Source organism: Phoca vitulina, unplaced genomic scaffold (assembly GCF_004348235.1).
Source record: "Phoca vitulina isolate PV1807 unplaced genomic scaffold, GSC_HSeal_1.0 scaffold35, whole genome shotgun sequence".
Classification (NCBI taxonomy): Eukaryota; Metazoa; Chordata; class Mammalia; order Carnivora; family Phocidae; genus Phoca; species Phoca vitulina.
In genome coordinates, this window is record NW_022589738.1 from 16641103 (window position 1) to 16658521 (window position 17419).

At 42.3% G+C, this 17419-nt stretch overlaps 1 protein-coding gene across 2 annotated transcripts in view; it reads right to left on the reverse strand.

The window, feature by feature from the left end:
- Positions 1-17419, reverse strand: part of EFHC2 (EF-hand domain containing 2) — a 191347-nt gene that overhangs the window by 92988 nt on the left and 80940 nt on the right. For both annotated transcript variants that reach the window (XM_032426549.1, XM_032426550.1), the window contains exons 4-7: positions 12378-12601; positions 9198-9449; positions 5789-5902; positions 5434-5572 (exon numbers count right to left, since the gene is read on the reverse strand). In XM_032426549.1, the coding sequence (XP_032282440.1) occupies positions 5434-5572; positions 5789-5902; positions 9198-9449; positions 12378-12601 (729 nt within the window). The remainder of the gene's footprint in view (positions 1-5433; positions 5573-5788; positions 5903-9197; positions 9450-12377; positions 12602-17419) is intronic.

Sequence of the window (17419 nt, forward strand, 5' to 3'; positions counted from 1 at the left end):
AAAGGGGGTGTTATGTGGAAATACCATTGAGTTTCTTTCCGTCCTTATCATCTGTGAGGAAGGAGAGATGGACAGAGAGCTGGGGACATATCTGTAACCACCTGGCAGCTTTCAGGCCCTCATTTGTGAGGCTGTATAATGTCTGAGAAGCAAGTGTTCTCTCTAGAGCGAAGAGCCCATTCAACTGATAGCTCCAAGTCACTTACTTGTGTTTGTCCCACCACAAAGGGCAAAGAAAATGCCAGGATCTTTCCAAAAGCAAAACACAACAACAAAACAACTCATGGAATCTAATTTCTACTTCTCACCCAAGCTCGAGTATCCCATAGGTGGTGCCATTTGGGACTCAAAGTAGTTCCATATAAGCAAAGATTTCCTTTTCCACTGTCAAAGTCCTAACGGAAACAAGAGTGTAGATTTAGAGCATAATTGAAAGTGTGCATCAATTTGTCATCCAAAGCAACCCAACTCTTAAAATTGAGGGATTTTTTTTTTTTTAACTGATGGATCAAAAGGCTAAGGGTCTGAGGCTATTTCTAACTCTGATTTGAAGACATTTTCAGCTTTCACATTTCCTTAGACTTCCTTATTCCTTAGCCTTTGTGCGAAATCCCCTCAAGCATAATCCCCAAAAGAGTATTGTTCTATCTTAACAGAAACCGTTCACAGAAGACATATTGGCAAAGAAAATGCCAGCAAAGATTTCTCACTGGCTCAGTGAAAGGAAGCAGCCAGGCAGCCAGTACAGAAGTGACTGGCGAGCCTCTCCTATTGCTATTTTTGTGGCAATTAAAATCTGGGTAATAAAGAGGAAAGTTCAAATCTTGGAATTCGGCAGAACTGCAGTAGACCCTATCGTCGCTAACTGTGAAATCAAACGCGCCACTGACTGGTACCGTCATTTCAGGGAAAGGACGGGCTGGTAGAGAAAGCTCTATGTGATTATTAGAAAATTGGGGCATGATCCGTTTCTCCTAACAGGGTACATATCCATAGGGACAACTCTCCATACTAATCTGAACAGTGTAACCAAAAGAGGACACGTACTGAATCACAAAGTAATTAAGAATGCATTCTATACCTCCCCCCCACAAATTATAGGTTTTATAACAGCGTTGTTTTCTCAACTACATAATTTTTGCAACAGATTTAAGTAACAAAAGAACCAATTTAGAGCTTTCCTCTGCACCCACAGTGCCATCTAGTGTATAAAAGCCGAGAACGGTTCCACTCCATCTTGCCTGACTTTTTGTCCCGCGTATATCTTTCTGGATACTCTGACCCAAGAGCTCATTTCTCTGGGTAATTGTGTACATTCACAAGGCTTGAGACTTGCCCCTGAATATGTTTCCTGTCTTTGGTGTTCCAACATCCCAGCATCCTGCATGTTTCAGGTATTAAAAACTATTCGTTGACTACATGAAAAATGATAACGTTTTTGTACACAGCACCTTCCCGAATATCTTCTTCAACGGCACTCTGCTGAACTCTGGGACACATCTGTCTTTCCAATTGTCTGATTCCTCTAATTCCAAGCGACTTGTAAAAACATATATACTGAATGTCTACCCACGATTAACTGGATTCTAACAAATTTACAGAAAGGTGGTATGTTTTTCAAAGGAATCTTAATGACCCTTCACAGTGATCTACTATTTGCCATCTCAGTTGGAAACCGTACCGGAAAAAAAGCCTTCGATCACCTCAAAGTTCATCTTGTATGTTCTAGTAACCCAGATACAGACTCAGATGTGGGGAGGCCTGGAGCTTACATAATTTGGGAGAAGCTCTTCAATACAAAGAATGCCAAATTATTAAGACAAAATCAGGTCCAGGGCCTTGGACTGGGGCTCCTGCAAAGGAAGAACCCTAAAGCTCAAGCTTCATGAATGTCAAAGCAAATTCCACCCCACCCCCCCCCCTTGTACCTAATACCCAGGTCAAATGGTTTGGGTGGGATGTTTATTTCTGGGTCAAATCATTAGTGAATCACATATATTCTGAGCTCTAGCTAGAAAATCCTTAGGGATCATCCATTCCTCAATCCTCTGTACTTCATAGGGGAAGACAAAGGGGCAAAATTGTTCCATCCATTAAGGCCACGTGGTGCAACCAGAAGCAAATTCTACTCCGTCATTGTAGCCTGGGATGGCTCGTTTGCTCGAATGACCATTAAACTCCTATCTTGGATGTCTCACTGCTTCCAGCACCGAGTTCAGAATTGATCGAGAGGCCAGTAATAACACCACAAAATTAAAGATGCTTTAAGAACTGTGCTCAGCCTTCATGTCAGTACAGCCTAGTAAGTGTTCAAGAGCAATGGGAACGGCTGGGTCTTTCACTCGTTTGGTTGTCCCAGCCACTAAGAATGGATGATCACCAAGTCCTCCTCTAGCAAAGAAATAATAACCCAAGGCAGGAATTCTAGGTAAGAGCAGTTTACATTCAAGTCCCCCTGTTCCTTCAGTGAAGGAAACACATGCTGGAGCCCCTGGAGCCTTTTCTAACCTTTATGCTACAGGAAAGTCCAACAGGCCTCCATCTGCCAGTCCGTGTTCATCCACACGAAATAATGAGGGAGCGACATGCTCCTGCCCAGCAGGTGAGCCAGGGTCAGCAGGATGGCCAAGCTGCCTAGCGGGGGAGTCACATTGGAACGTTTTGTGCAAGAAGTTGACGGAATTGCTTTCTGCTTGGAATCCTTAAATGCACAAAAGAATCTTCTCGTTTTAGGAGGCAAATTGGGCTTTACACCGGGGTACAGATAGCTCTTGGAAAAAAGTACGAAGGCTGCATTTACGAATCTCCCCCCTGGCTTCCGCTTAGGAGGTCCCTGGTTGTGTGGTTAGGACTTGTCAGCTCCTTCCTGTGGGGCTGCTGAGTGGAGACACTGGGCATTCTACTGACCACAATTATTGACCTTGGTTATAGACAGGACTTTGTTCAGGTCTGAGCTTCGAGGATACCAAAGTATAATGTATAGAATTTGGTCTTATGAATTTGGAGAAGCAGAATGAATTACATACAAAATGAATATGTCAGAAGTAACTGTATCTAAGTAACATTAAGCATCTTAATTTAACCTTACCAAAAAGTCAGAAAAGGCAATGGAAAGAGTATCAGAGAACACAGATTCACAACCCACCCACCCCCCACCCCCGCTACATCATGGATATAATTTCTAGTCATTACTTACATTAATACACTGTTGTTACTCAAGAAATGTTGTGTAATAATTGTGTCTGTTAAATGGGATATTTTAACATATGTTATGAGAAATATAAAAAGTCAGCGTGACTATAAAATGCATCATAATTTTGCATTTGCATAATTTTCTGTTTAAATGCATAATGCTCATGTTATATTAGCTTTAAAGGCACAAACTGTTTTTTTCTTTTACATAATACATAATCCTATAGGGTAAACAAAAGAAGTGAGCAGAAAGAAATTAAGCACTAGGGCTCAACAGAAATGGACCATCAGGCATCTGAAGCAGATCCATTTGCCGAGGACAGCTAGATTTAGAGTATACCAGTGAATTCACTCTGCCTCGGCAAGTTCCCTGCCAACATGTTAAGAAACTAACAATGTACCATGTCTCACCAGCACCATGTTCATTTTCCCAAATGCCACCTTTATAGTCTCAAAATCAAACTGATGGACAAACATCAACCAAATGTTGGCCTCTAGGTTGAAGGGATCACATGATGTTTTGGAAACTTTGCCTCCTCCTTTATGTTAAGATCTTTCAGTAGGACACGAGTCAATGTTTTTGGTTAACTCATCTTTTAGACATATTTTTTTTCCAATTTTAAGTCGACACTGAAGACATTGATTCTAAACAGACACTGACATTTATTAAAAACCAAATTCTCCTTCCCAAGGACCTATGGGCCACCAGCAACTTCCCTACAATAACCACCACACTCACATTCCTGGCTGCCTCTTATTCACAGTCCCCAAAACCAATATGCCCAACGGTGTCCACAAAAGAGGACGAATGTTAGGAGAGACCACCAATTTGGCCCCACACATTTTGACTAATCTGGCATGCAGATGCAGTGGAACAGATTCCCTTAATGAACTGAAGAGTGAAATTCAAAGTGTTTTTAATTCCAACCCTTTGTGTGTGCTATGTGCCTTCTCCCATGATATAAAGATTCCCAGGAGGGAGGACGCCTGGGTGGCTCATTTGCTTAAGGATCCGACTCTTGGTTTTGGCTCCGGTCGTAATCTCAGGGTCTTGGGATTGAGCCCTGCGTCGGGCTCCGCACTGAGCGTGAAGCCTGCTTGAGATTCTCTCTCCCTCTCTCTCTGTGCCTCCCTTCAGTCTCTCTAAATAAATAAATAAACTCTTTAAAAAAGAGAGAGAGAGAGAGAGAGATTCCCAGGAGGCCAGGAACTCTACACAATGGGACACCAAGATGCATGAGGTGCTCGTCTCATTCTAGAGAAAAAGCACTTTGTCTTTTAGAAAGCTGTGCTTCTGGCTTCTATCTCCTCCTTCAGAAAAGTGTGCTCACATGAACACTCCAAGGTTCGGAGAGGAGTGCAGGAGTAAGCACTCCCACCCCAGCCAAACCCCAACCTGGGAGGTCGGCAACTCCCACCACCCCCACTTAGCCTCGCGCCAGCAGGTACCTGGAACAGGGCCCAGGAAAGGGGCAGAGCTGGCTGAAAGGTTTCACAAATGAGGGGTTTGTTTTTCAGGTTTCATATCAGATCCTCCGCCTGCTTCTGTGATCCTCATAACACCATCCGATGTGCTGTAGGTTTCTGCTCTCCTTCCAGCCCAAGAAACTCTTTAACTCCGTAGCTCCTAAGTCCTACTACAATAACCTGTGCCTAGTAAGTTCTTAATAAATCACCCATTTTCATTCTGAACTGAACTCATCTGAACAGAACTGATACCCAAGAAGAGAGAAAAGCTGGAAATGTAGCCAGGCTTCACCAGAAAAGGTAGAGCAAATTGGCACAAGAGAATTCCCCAGAGAACTTAAATAAGCAGTATAACCATTGTAGTAAGCAAGAATTCAGTGAAAAGAAAAATATTCAGATTCCCACTTCAGTTGCTTGACCAGAAAACACTGACCCCATATTGCAATAAGGCAGGTGACTGGCTATAAAGGAAAACCAAAGCCTCTGGCATCAGGCAGGCAAATTCAAATCTCAGCTCACCCTTTACTCACTGCATAACCTTCGACAAGTTAGCCCCTTTTAAGCCTCAGTTTCTTCACCTCTAAAATGGAGATAATGAGCCTAGAATCGTTGTTAGGAAAAAGGAAGCCAACAAATGCCCGACGGAGAGCAAATGTCCAATAAATGGTAGCTACTATGAGCTTAGCCTTTCAAACTCAAAAGTAAAATCTTACGTAGGGAACAAAGATTCTGAAGTTTAAATTTTATTTTCTAATGGACATACGTATCACTTACCAATTCCATATTTCGTCTTATAATAAGTCTTTGTAAATTCATCACAGTCACAAAGAAGCACTTTCCTTCCCCACACATTGATGGTGGCTCCTATGAACAGGTCACAATCTTTGTAAAACTCTTGATCTACTTTTCCTAGCTAATAAAAACAAAGGAACAAAGTGTTGGCACCACAGACCCTCCAAAGACCTAGGCATCCCTTCCCAAAAGAAAAAAAATTGCAAAAAAAACCCCAAAAAACAAAAAACAAACCGTTAACTTCATTCAATCTCACAACAGAATCTGTGACTCACTGCACATTTCAGGTTCCAGGAAAGTTACACTGGAAATAGCAACAAAACGTGAGGTTCCTCACCTTGTATTTATCCAACAGGTAGCCATGCGCTCGGCTCTTTGTCAAGCCAGTGTACACATTAAGAACTGTTCGATCTGTTATCTGGCCTGGCTGATAGACTCCAGGTGGGCCATACTGGAAGACAAAATCCAAACAAGGTGTGGTAGATGGCCTACTAAACACAAAGCTGGTCATAGTGAGGGGCTCAAGTGGGAAATATGCATTGTATGTGAAGGCGAACACACCACCCCAAAATATGCCTCTTGGGTGTATTGATTATTTTGAGCTGGTTATTTTTTTTTTTAAGATTTTATTTATTTATTTGTCAGAGAGAGAGAACAAGCACAAGCAGGGGGAGTGGCAGGCAGAGGGAGAAGCAGGCTCCCCACTGAGCGAGGAGCCTGATGTGGGCCTTGATCCCAGGACCCTGGGATCATGACCTGAGCCAAAGGCAGACGTTTAACCGACTGAGCCACCCAGGCACCCCTTGAGCTGGTTATTTTTAAGAAACAGCAGACACAGGAAAAGCTGAGTACAATTACCCTTCTGTAAAAAAAAAAAAAAAATTACATCCATAAAGAAATCTCCATTTGTAAGAGTGTCTCCCTCTGTGTACCAGGAAAAGAAAGAAGACTCGAAATCTCTAAAACCTCTGACTAATAGAAAAGATGACACATAAATCTGCATTACAACCTTCCTCTTATTTACTGTGCTTTTCTTGCTGACCCCCTATAACTTGCCTCCTTCCCACCTCCCCTGGCAATTTGTTCCATCTTTAGGTGGAGATGATATTTAAGGTGGTGGCCTGGGCCATTTCAGGGAGTTACTCCGTTTTCCTTTCCATACAGGAGGTATGCAGGTAATCAGACGTTTGTTGGTTTTTCTCCTGGTAATCTGTCTGTTATTACAGGTGTGGGGGGTGGTGGTGGGACATGGTCTCAGGCAAGAATTTTGAAGGGTAGAGGGAAATTTAGTTATCCTCTCCCTAATACAGTTCTTCTCTGCCATCCTCCTCCATCTACCTCTCCCTATACTTCCACACCCATCCTTCAAGGCCCTAATAAAGGCCCATCTTTCCCCTCACCCTTCCCATCCTCCTGGCCTGTCCCCGGTCCACACCTTCACAGCACCTCCCACGTGGTTAAAGCACCCCTTGTGGTTCTCTAAATGCCTCATCAGCAGACATCTCCTTTTCTCTGCACTGAACTACGAAATGCCCTGAGGAAGAAACCATGCCTTGCCTTCTTTACTCAGCTTAGCATCCTACCCAATCTTGAGCTCAGGAAACACTAGCTGGCCGAGAGAGAGGCGGCGTGGCAAGGCAGCAAGAACAAGAGAGTGCAGTCAGCCTCTACCAGAAACTGTGGCCTGGAGCAACCCGGGATACTCCTCAGTTCCGTGCACTGGAGGTGGTCCCAGCAGTTGCGTGAGCTGCGGGTAATCTCTTAACTAACCTATCTAAATTGGTAGTGATCAGTTTATCGCATACCGATGGAGAAACCTGAATCATCCCTGATAACGTGTGACATAAAACGCAAGTTCAAATGTGTGAATTTATGAGGTGTGGGGTGTAAGGAAGCCACGTAACAGAGAAAAACAGTACACTTGGAGCACATTCTCTCTTCACGGCTTACTAACTACAGGACTTGGAGCCAGGTATTTACCTTCTGAGAACTTCAGTTTTGTCATCTAACTGCAATAATAGTACCGATTCCTCGCTTTCTCAAAGGATGTTTGAGTGTCAAGGGAATACCTACTGCTATTTTCTCTCTTCCCCATGAGAATGTAAGTTCCAGGAAGCGGAACTTAATCCATTTTCTTTCTCACTGTAACCCCAGAGCAGGCACAAAGCTGACACTTGATAAATATTTGCTGAATGAATGAGTAAATGAAGCAACTGATGTCAAGACACACTGCAAATGTCAGGTGCATCATTATTATTTTATAATTCGCGTATCGGTCAGAGCCATTCTAAAAACAGACTTCCCAGGTGCATCCTGGCCATCTGCTGCGCATAGTCCAGAGCCCCCTCTGGGACAGATCCTGCCTCCTCCCCCCAGCCCAAGGAACACAGCAGGGTTTCTGGTGGTGGGCTCAGAGAATCTGGGAGAGCCTCCCATGAGGACCAAATAACCATTGGTTGTTTGTATCAGAAATGAGTGTCACGGTAACCTCCTCAGTCACAGTAAGAAGCAAGTTAAAAAATATTTTATCCAGGGACACCTGGGTGGCTCAGTTGGTTAAGCATCTGCCTTCAGCTCAGGTCATGATCTCAGGATCCTGGGATCTGCTTCTCTCTCTCCCTCTGCCTCCCCCCCCCCCCAACATGTGCACGTGTGCTCTCTAATAAATAAATTTTAAAAATATTTAAAAAATATATTTTATCCAAATAACAAATGAAACATAACACAGAACTGTTGGAAAGGCTTTTATGTTTTTATGTGTCCTGCTAGTGTTTATAGGTTCTTAGTGGGTTTGTTTACTATATTATCCCATTTAGCTTTTATAGTTACTTCCAGAGGGAGGCCTTGTTTATAGCATTTTAGAGAGAGGGAAATACACTCAGAGAAGTTAAGTGACTTGCTGAAGGTCACACAGCTTTTAAGTGGCAGACCCATAATTCTAACCCAGGTCTTCTGTCTCTGTGCTGTTTCTGCTGCACCTAAGTTACATTAGCTCTCAAATGGCCAAAAACGTGTAGGAATCAGTCTCACAACTCTCTTTCAATAGTAAATAAAATGTAAAACTGTCCCTGACACTAGCCAGTAGCTACCGGCTCCTCTTCTAAGAGTCACTCCTGTGCATATGCTTATCGGGGTGTGTGTGTGTGCATGTGTGCCCGTGTGTGTGTTTGTTTATTCACAACACAGACCAAAACCATGCAATCTGCTCAGTAGGCTATAGAGGCCAGAGGCCAGAGGCCAGTGCCCTACCCAAGGGCATGAACAATTTTTTTTTTTTTAAGATGTATTTATTTATTTATTGGTGAGGGGGTAGAGGGAGAGAGAATCTTAAGCAGACTCCGCGCTGAGCAGAAGACCTCGAGAACACGACCTGAGCCAAAACCAAGAGTCGGATGCTCAACCGACTGGGCCACCCAGGCACCCCGCGAGCAGTTCTAACTAGAGAGTCTTCTACGTTCAGAAGACTGATTATGAACTCCATGATGAATATGCACTTTCTCTCGCATTTGACTTTCTTCCTTTACTTGCCTTAATGAAACCCAGAATAGTCCTATCTCCATTTGTCATATCCTTTATGGTACTTTCACAGAGTATCTTACTAGCACAAAATGAAGCTTTTCTAAACACCTGTACTAATCCATGGTAACTGATACATGGTCCATGGTCCCGACATGCCAGACAGTGAGTGACGAGAGTTTCTGAGCCCACAGGCAAACGCAGAAAGGGGTTCTGTGTCTGCTGCTCACCTTGGGGAGCTTTCTCCTCTGGAGGAACAATGACATAGCATCCCGGCCTGAGTTGTGTGGCATCACTTCTTTGACTTCAATGGTATCATCAGACAGGAAGTAATGCAGAATGAGTTCCCTACAGTCCCCAAACACCGAGGCTGAGTCGTCCCACAGGCAGAAAAAACGTAACACCTTCCTATCGTACTCAAGGAACTGTTTCAGGGTGTCAAAGGACTCATAGGGACGTAAGGGCTCCATGCAGTCTAGTGTCTGAAAACAGAAAAAGAAGTCAAGATCAGCAGTTGTGCACCATCACTTCTGGGATGCAAGCAATCAGAGAACATAAAGAGATCTTGCCCCTTGATTATGCCGTGATATTTTTTTAAATGTCAATGCATTAATGACATACATGTATATACACCTGCAGCCAGTTTTCACCTTAAAAATACAGACAATCCACTAGTAGGAAGCATTTGAGATTAAATAGTATTTTCATACCCTAAAATACACTTCGATGATGTCTTTGAAAACTGGCTTTGCTCCAAGACTTAAAATGCGTAAGAACGCACAAAACTAATGTGTGGTGACAGAAATTGGAACGGTAGTTGCCTCTCTGAGTAGGGGACTGACCAGAAGGGGGGAGAAGGGAACTTTCTTGGGTGACAGAAATATTCCACATCTTGATTTTTGTGTCACTTATTAAACCGCATACATTTTCCAAAACTTGTTGATCTGTACACTTAAAATTTGTATGTCTGAGCCTACATTAATTATATCTCAACCCCCCCAAAAATCTGTTTGTCTCTTCACTGAGAATTCATATCTGTATATCCTTCTTATTCATCCAAAGATTTTTGTAAAAGTAAAAGGGAAGAAACACAGTCACAGTTTTATTTTGCTCCAAAGCTTTACCTATCAAGGATCTGGAAGGGTGTGGAAACAGGAGCAGAGCAAATGGAGAACTTCCAAAGCCGCACAGAACTGCTGCATGGGTTCTGTCCCCCAGCCCAGGTACCCCTACTTTTGTGGGCTTCCTGATGGGGCTCTATTTGCATGTTCTCAGCCCTGTCTTGGAGCAAAACTGCCCCCATTCTATCTGATGTAGCCAAATAGGATCGTTATATAAGGAAGCGCTCACTGGCAAGGGAGAAGTAGTCTCATATCGGGTTATGTGATCGTATTTGTCAGTTCTCAGAATTTTTTATCTGTCCGGGGCAGTCTAGAGGCAGACCTACTCCAAGACTGGGAGAGACATCATGGCCTTCCAGAGGCTCTTATCCTTCTTCTTTATCCTGGATATTTAAATGAAATGATGCGACCTCTGCTTTCATTAACTGAAAAATGTTTCTTTGCATTATAAGGCCTTTAAGAAATGCATTATTGATTATACACCATTGGGGCTCTTCTCAGTTTAAGTTAAATTGTTTAATTTTAACTTTATATTTGAAGGCAGCAAACATTGGAGAAGTAAATGCATTAAAGTCAATATAAAAGCCTCTTATTAAACTCCTAATTTTCCACAGATTGCTATATTTATTGAAGAGCTTTCTCCCTGAGGGAATAAATGCAAAAATGATTTTCCCAACCTGAAAGGAAATTAGTTAAAACATTTCTTGGCTGTTCGTGGTATTTATTCTCGATTCCTGGCACAAAAGATTTCTTTCATCATAAACCTATGAAATGGCACAATGCTCTCTGTACTTAATATAATGCATCATCATCCATAATCACTATCGTATAATACCAACTGTTAGCAAATGAGTGCAGCCATACGCAAAATGTGGTAATTCATATGGATCCCTTCTTTTAGGTTCTCTCTTCTCGTTGTATAGACTTTATGTTTATCTAGGCTCTGTCATCTAGGGCATTTGGAAAAAATAAAAATAAACCCAAACTATAAATCTGCTTATATGCCAATATACACAGGTATAATTCCATAGGAACTTCACCTTAAATATGCCAGGATCAACAACACATATTTCTCAGGAAGGCTGCATGCCTACAATATTAAAGGATAACTCTGCTGGGGCCAGGAGGTGGGAACAGATGAATGACCCTACACGCAGCTTTGAACAAGAGATCAAAGCAGAATCAAAGGAGGATTTTATTCTAAATTTCATGTTATCTTTCTGCAAGGAAATTAATTACAAGTTTTAGAAACAATAGGAATGAAACTAAACTGATCTATAGGGATAGAAATGAGAACAGTGGTTACCTATCCCTGAGTGGGAAGAGCGAGTGATTGGAAAAAGCCAAGAGGGAAGTTTCCGGGGGGATGGACACGTTCTGTATCTTGATTTGGGTGTGGATGACATGGATGTATGCATTTGTTAAGACTCATCCAACTGTACACTTCATTTCTGTGTATTTTACTCTGTCTAATCATACTTCAGTGAAAAAGAAAATGACAATAATCAAATTCTGGGTAGGCAGCAAAAGATTTGAGGTGAAGTCCCAGTAAGAAGACTGGCTAGGTATGTGACCTTCCACCTGAGACTTGCTCTTCTGTGTATTCAGATTCTTCGGTAAAAAACACAGAATTTGGGCCAAAGGATCATTAAAAAAAAAAAGACAACTATAGAAAGACAACAATACTACTACTAACACTGGTTCCTGCCTCCCTATACTAACTGGGGTCAGACTTGGAAGACAAACATCTTTTTACAACAGGGTACACCAGAATCATGGCCCTCTCCACTCCTCTAGAACATCTCTATGTCGGATGCCACCATCGCTAGAGCTGGGAGTCCTGGGGAAGAAAGAAAAAGGTATACCTAAGGCGTGGTGCAATAAATCAGTAGTGCAGAAGCAAACATTTTTCCCCAGAGTTAGGCAACCAAAATGGGGAAAGACAGGCCAGGTAATTGTGGACCTAACTCTTATACTGTCGGTGACCACAAAGCCAACTGCAGGCTCTTAGAACTTGTCCCATGTGGGCGGCTCACTGAAGACTCCTACTGTCTGGAAGGGAGACTCTCCATGGATAGGAGTGGGGTCGGGGGCAGTGAGTGAGGCTTTCCTGCCCTGAGGTCAACACCCAGAGTTCCCTCCAGCCTAGAGGAGAACAGGACCACTCCAGTGACTATGACCCCAAAAGTTCTTTCACATTTGCATCAGGAGTGCAGATACCCTTTACTGACTCTCCTTTCTGGATTCTCATTCGGAAGGCACGAACTCATGGACGTATCAACTCCTTACCTCTCTCCGCATCTTCATGTAAGGATCTTCTGGACACTGTCCCGGGGGGTTTAATTTGACTCCTATTTTCTTCAGAAAGTTTTTTGTGAACGTATCACAGTCATAAATCTTGAATGTCCAGCCATAAAAGATGATGTCTATATTGATATTGAAATGATGCACAGTATAAAACTGATCTTCATCAGGAGGTGGGAGCGAAATCCGATGACGCCGGATAAAAGTTCCTATGGTGTGGAACCAAACACAACTGTTTCATCGGGTGACTAACAAGGAAGAGGTCACAGCACATCTCCGTAACAACCCTGAATGCCATCCCACAATAGGGAAGTAGGCAAAGGGCTGGTTCTTGGAGGCAGCATTACTATGTTCAAACTCTGAGGGTACCTGAGGGAGCTGAGACTTCTGAGGTCCGTGGTATTGACCATCCTTGCATGTTATTAAAGTTGCCTAAGTGGTACTAGGGAAGTACTTTAATAAACCATAAAGACTAGGGAAGGAAGAGGGGCACAAACAGAGTGACCTAATAGGCCAGACACTGCCACTATGTCTTTTTCCAGAACAAGCACTCAATGTGAGCACACTAAACAAAGCACTATGACCTCAAAGCAAAGTGCTCACAAAAATGCATCCTCTTGGCTCAAAAAAAAAATTAGCTAATAAGCTTCAATATGATAGGTGCCAACACCATGACTTACAGCTTCTATGAACATGAAGGACTTCATGCTGCTCTGAAGCTTCATGGCATCTTCTTTGCTCTAACCTCTTTGCCCGCCACCCAACCACCCCTACAAAGTGAGTTATTAGAGGCGTCATCGTTTTAGTCAGTGTTCTGGGCCAAAGTTTCTGGATCTTTGTCCATCTTTTACTGCTAACCCTATGATGCCCCTTCACTTCTCCTCTTGAGAATATGGACCCGGGGTCCCCAAGTATACCCACCATGGTGGTTAGCCCCTGGCAGTAAAAGGGTTCGCTTCCTAGATGAGTGAGCCAACTACACCACACCATACCGGCCAACTTACCCAAATAGTGCTGAAACCTATTGTCAGGAATTGTTTAGGGTTTGAGATTTTATCCTACATGCGAACTAACAAGGTAGCCTGCCACAGTTTCATGGATGTTAGTAGAAGACACAAATTGCCTTGGTTAGAGATAAACTCACAGCAGTAATAGCAGCCAGAACATCAGCATGTTTTACACCAGTTTCCTGAGCCTCGACCCCCACGGGATGACAGAGCAAGGTCCACGTAACTCCTGCCCACGTGGTGGGTTACGTTACAGGAGAGGAACCCTAAGCTTAGGGACCCAAACCTTAAAATGGACAATAAGCATTCCTGCTTTCTGTCTCACAGGGAGACATTGCCTTTATTAGACTACAGTAAGCATGTCCTGTCCTCCCTTTGTTCTGGAAGGAGACACCACCTCTATCTTCCAAGGCTATGAGCAAACCTGCACTTTGTCTTCAAAAGCCGTGTGCTATATAAACATCCTTGAAGAGACAGTCCAGAACAAAGAGTAGGCGGTGCCTCTGCTTGCAAGACACCCACCGAGAATGGCCTCTCAACATCTGTGACTGACTCTGGCCTAAGAATCTACTCCAAGAGTAAAGGGAAAAAGAGAAAAGGTGAGCAGAGCAAACTGAGGGTCTAGTGGTTCAAGTCAAAGTGGCTTGGGGGACCTCTGTAGGGAAGCATTTTAGTATAAAGATGTCAAGCAATCTTGTTCCTATTTTATATAGCACCAAGAATGGCACCTTTTCCTGAAGTCTAGAAATACTTCGAAATTATTCATTCCTATTCATTAAGGAACATTTAATGAATATCTTTATGTGCCAGGAACTGTGTTGAGCTCTGTTCCATTTTTCTCCTCATCATCTTTTCACTCTGTTCAGGGGACGTGAACTAAAATCATTTTCATCTTTTCTCTGTAGCAATTTTTAATTACTTGGTACATTAAATTAAAATAATAAAACTATAAAATTAGAACTGGCCTAGAATATTTTTAAATGTACTACATAAAAGATGATACAGTTTTACTGCAAAAAATTATACTTCAATTAGCCTTTAATTCATGCCACTGAAAACAGTATGCAAATTATTTAATCATTCAAGATTAGACATTTAGAACAAATTGCATAGTTAAACATCTATAAAAGCATGGGCATTTCAGGTATTTTCAGAAACCATTATATATCTCTTTAAAAATACTTATATTGTTACAGTTTTTAAGATATAAAAAATTTATTCAACAGCCAGGAGCTTGTTCAGAAATTCCATCTATCTTGCATTTGTACTTCATTATAAAAATTCAAATAAGCAAGTTGGTGCTGATTTCTGTTCAGTAAGACTTTGAATAAGAATCTTCTATTTTTCTAGGTGGAAAGAACCGGCCCACCTATAGAGCTTTCAAATAATAATAATCAGAATCATCATCAGAGCCCTAGGATATGCTTTCATATACATTTTCTCATTTAATCTCCACTAATCCCATGAGGCAGATAATGCACGAAATATAAATACTCAGTTTATGGACGAGAAAAGCACAGTTCAGAGTAGTTAAGTGATATGCTCAAGGTCACGCTCTAACAAATGGCAGGAGATCTTGGACCTGGGTTTTGGGTTTTGTTTTTTATTATTTTATTAACTTATAATGTATTATTTGTTTCAGGGGTACAGGTCTGTGACTCATCAGTCTTACACAATTCACAGCACTCACCATACCCTCCCCAATGTCCATCACCCAGCCACCCTATCCCTCCCACCCCCCTCCACTCCAGCAACCCTCAGTCCTCAGTTTGTTTCCTGAGATTAAGAGTCTCTTACTGTTTGTCTCCCTCTCTGGTTTCGTCTTGTTTCATTTTTCCCTCCCTTCCCCTATGATCTTCTGTCTTGCTTCTCAAATTCCTCATATCAGTGAGATCATATGATATTTGTCTTTCTCTGATTGACTTATTTTGCTTAGCATAATACCCTCTAGTTCCATCTGCAAATGGCAAGATTTCGGGTTTTTTGATGGCTGCATAATATTCCTGTGTGTGTGTGTGTGTGTGTGTGTGTGTGTGTGTGTGTGTGTGTGTGTGTATATATATACACACACACACCACATCTTCTTTATCCATTCATCTGTTGATGGACATCTAGGCTCTTTCCCTAGTTTGGCTATTGTAGACATTACTGCTATAAACATTGGGGTGCAATTGCTGGGTCGTAGGGTAGCTCTATGTTCAACTTTTTGAGGAACCTCCATACTGTTTTCCAGAGTGGCTGCACCAGCTTACATTCCCACCAACAGTGGAGGAGGGTTCCCCTTTCTCCGCATCCCCGCCAACATCTGTCATTTCCTGACTTGTTAATTTTAGCCATTCTGACTGGTGTGAGGTGATATCTCATTGTGGTTTTGATTTGTATTTCCCTGATGCCGAGTGATGTCGAGCACTTTTTCATGTGTCTGTTGGCCATTTGGATGTCTTCTTTGCAGAAATGTCTGTTCATGTCTTCTGCCCATTTCTTGATTGGATTAGTTGTTTTCTGTGGACCTGGGTTTTGAAGCTTTAAGTAAATACCAGCAATTTCTGGGGCGCCTGGCTGGCTCAGTTGGAAGAGCATGTGACTCTTGATCTCGGGGTCCTGAGTTCGAGCCCCATGTTGGGTGCAAAGATTACTTAAAAATAAACGCATAACAAAATAAATAAATACAAGCACTTTCCACAGTTTGCACTGAACTATATCTCACTGAACTATAGCCACAGATTACTTAAGTGAAGGAAAGGAGGGAGCGTTATAGGCAAAACGGGATAGAAATGGGGAGAAGAGCTGCCAGCCACCATGAAAAAGAGAGACAGAAGATGGAGCTGCTCTTCCCAAAGAATAGCCTCTTTGTTCTCTAAAAGCAATTTTCTGGAGAGGGCCCACTTGCCCGCTGCAGCAATGCCCCCTCCAGGGCCACTGCATTCCCTGCACCCACCCCCCACCCCTAGGGGCCTGCACATCCCAGACCCTCACACTTCCTTATCTATGCTCCCACACCCTCACACTTCCTTATCTATGCTCCCACACTTCTCTCAGATATGGTTCTCCGAAGAGGCCAGAGAAGCTCTTTGTGGTAACAAAGAAGGCCATCACCATTTATGGGTTGAAAAGAGAAGGCAGACCTAACTAAACAAGACCATTTTTAATAACAAGAAATCCAAAGTCACAATGCCATGTTTATCAGAAAACTAATGTGGGCCATTTGAAATGCACAGTTGCATCTGAGAGCTTTCAATAATGTATCCGTGGCATCTCTCAACTGTGTCCTTTGGGGGTCGAAAATTTCTATTTATTGATACTTGTGTGTTTATAGTCCTCCATGATAAATGGCAGAAACTCCACCAGCAAGAATTTGTTCTAGAATATCTAAGAAATGGGCAAGATGGCATGTCTTTGGCACACATTGAAGAGAACCTGAGATCATCAAGTATATAAATAAAAATAATGCTATAAAATGGAAAAACAAGAACAGAAGTACTATATCTGCCCTTTAAATTTTTAAACATTTGTCTTCTTGACTGCCCCATAAAGACAATTAGGGCAGGTGTCCAGGCATCGCGTGCCTGCTTTTAAGCTCCTCCTAACCCTCCTATTTTAAATCTCTCTTCCTTTTTAAAGGGCCTGCTATCTGATTATACTCTGCAAGCTTTAACTTTCTAACATTTCCCTGTGGTTTAGATCAAAATGATGATATATCCATTTATGTTTAATGCATTTTCATTTCATTCAGTTGGGACTTGCTTTGGATCTTTGCTCGTACCACTAAATTTGGTTTTTAGAAATTCACCTTCCAGAATTAAGGCTCCAACCTCTTACCTCTATCTTAATTTTCTGTATGTTTAGTTCATTTTAGTAACACTGCAGACCTAGGATCCATCTGAGTGTAGAGACAGGTATTTCTTAGGTGAATGAATATTCAACTGGAATTGCCACCTGTCACTGTGACTACTAAGTTTGTATCCTAAAAATATGAAGACCCTTCACTGGAATCTGACACGATAGAGTATCTTTTCCTCC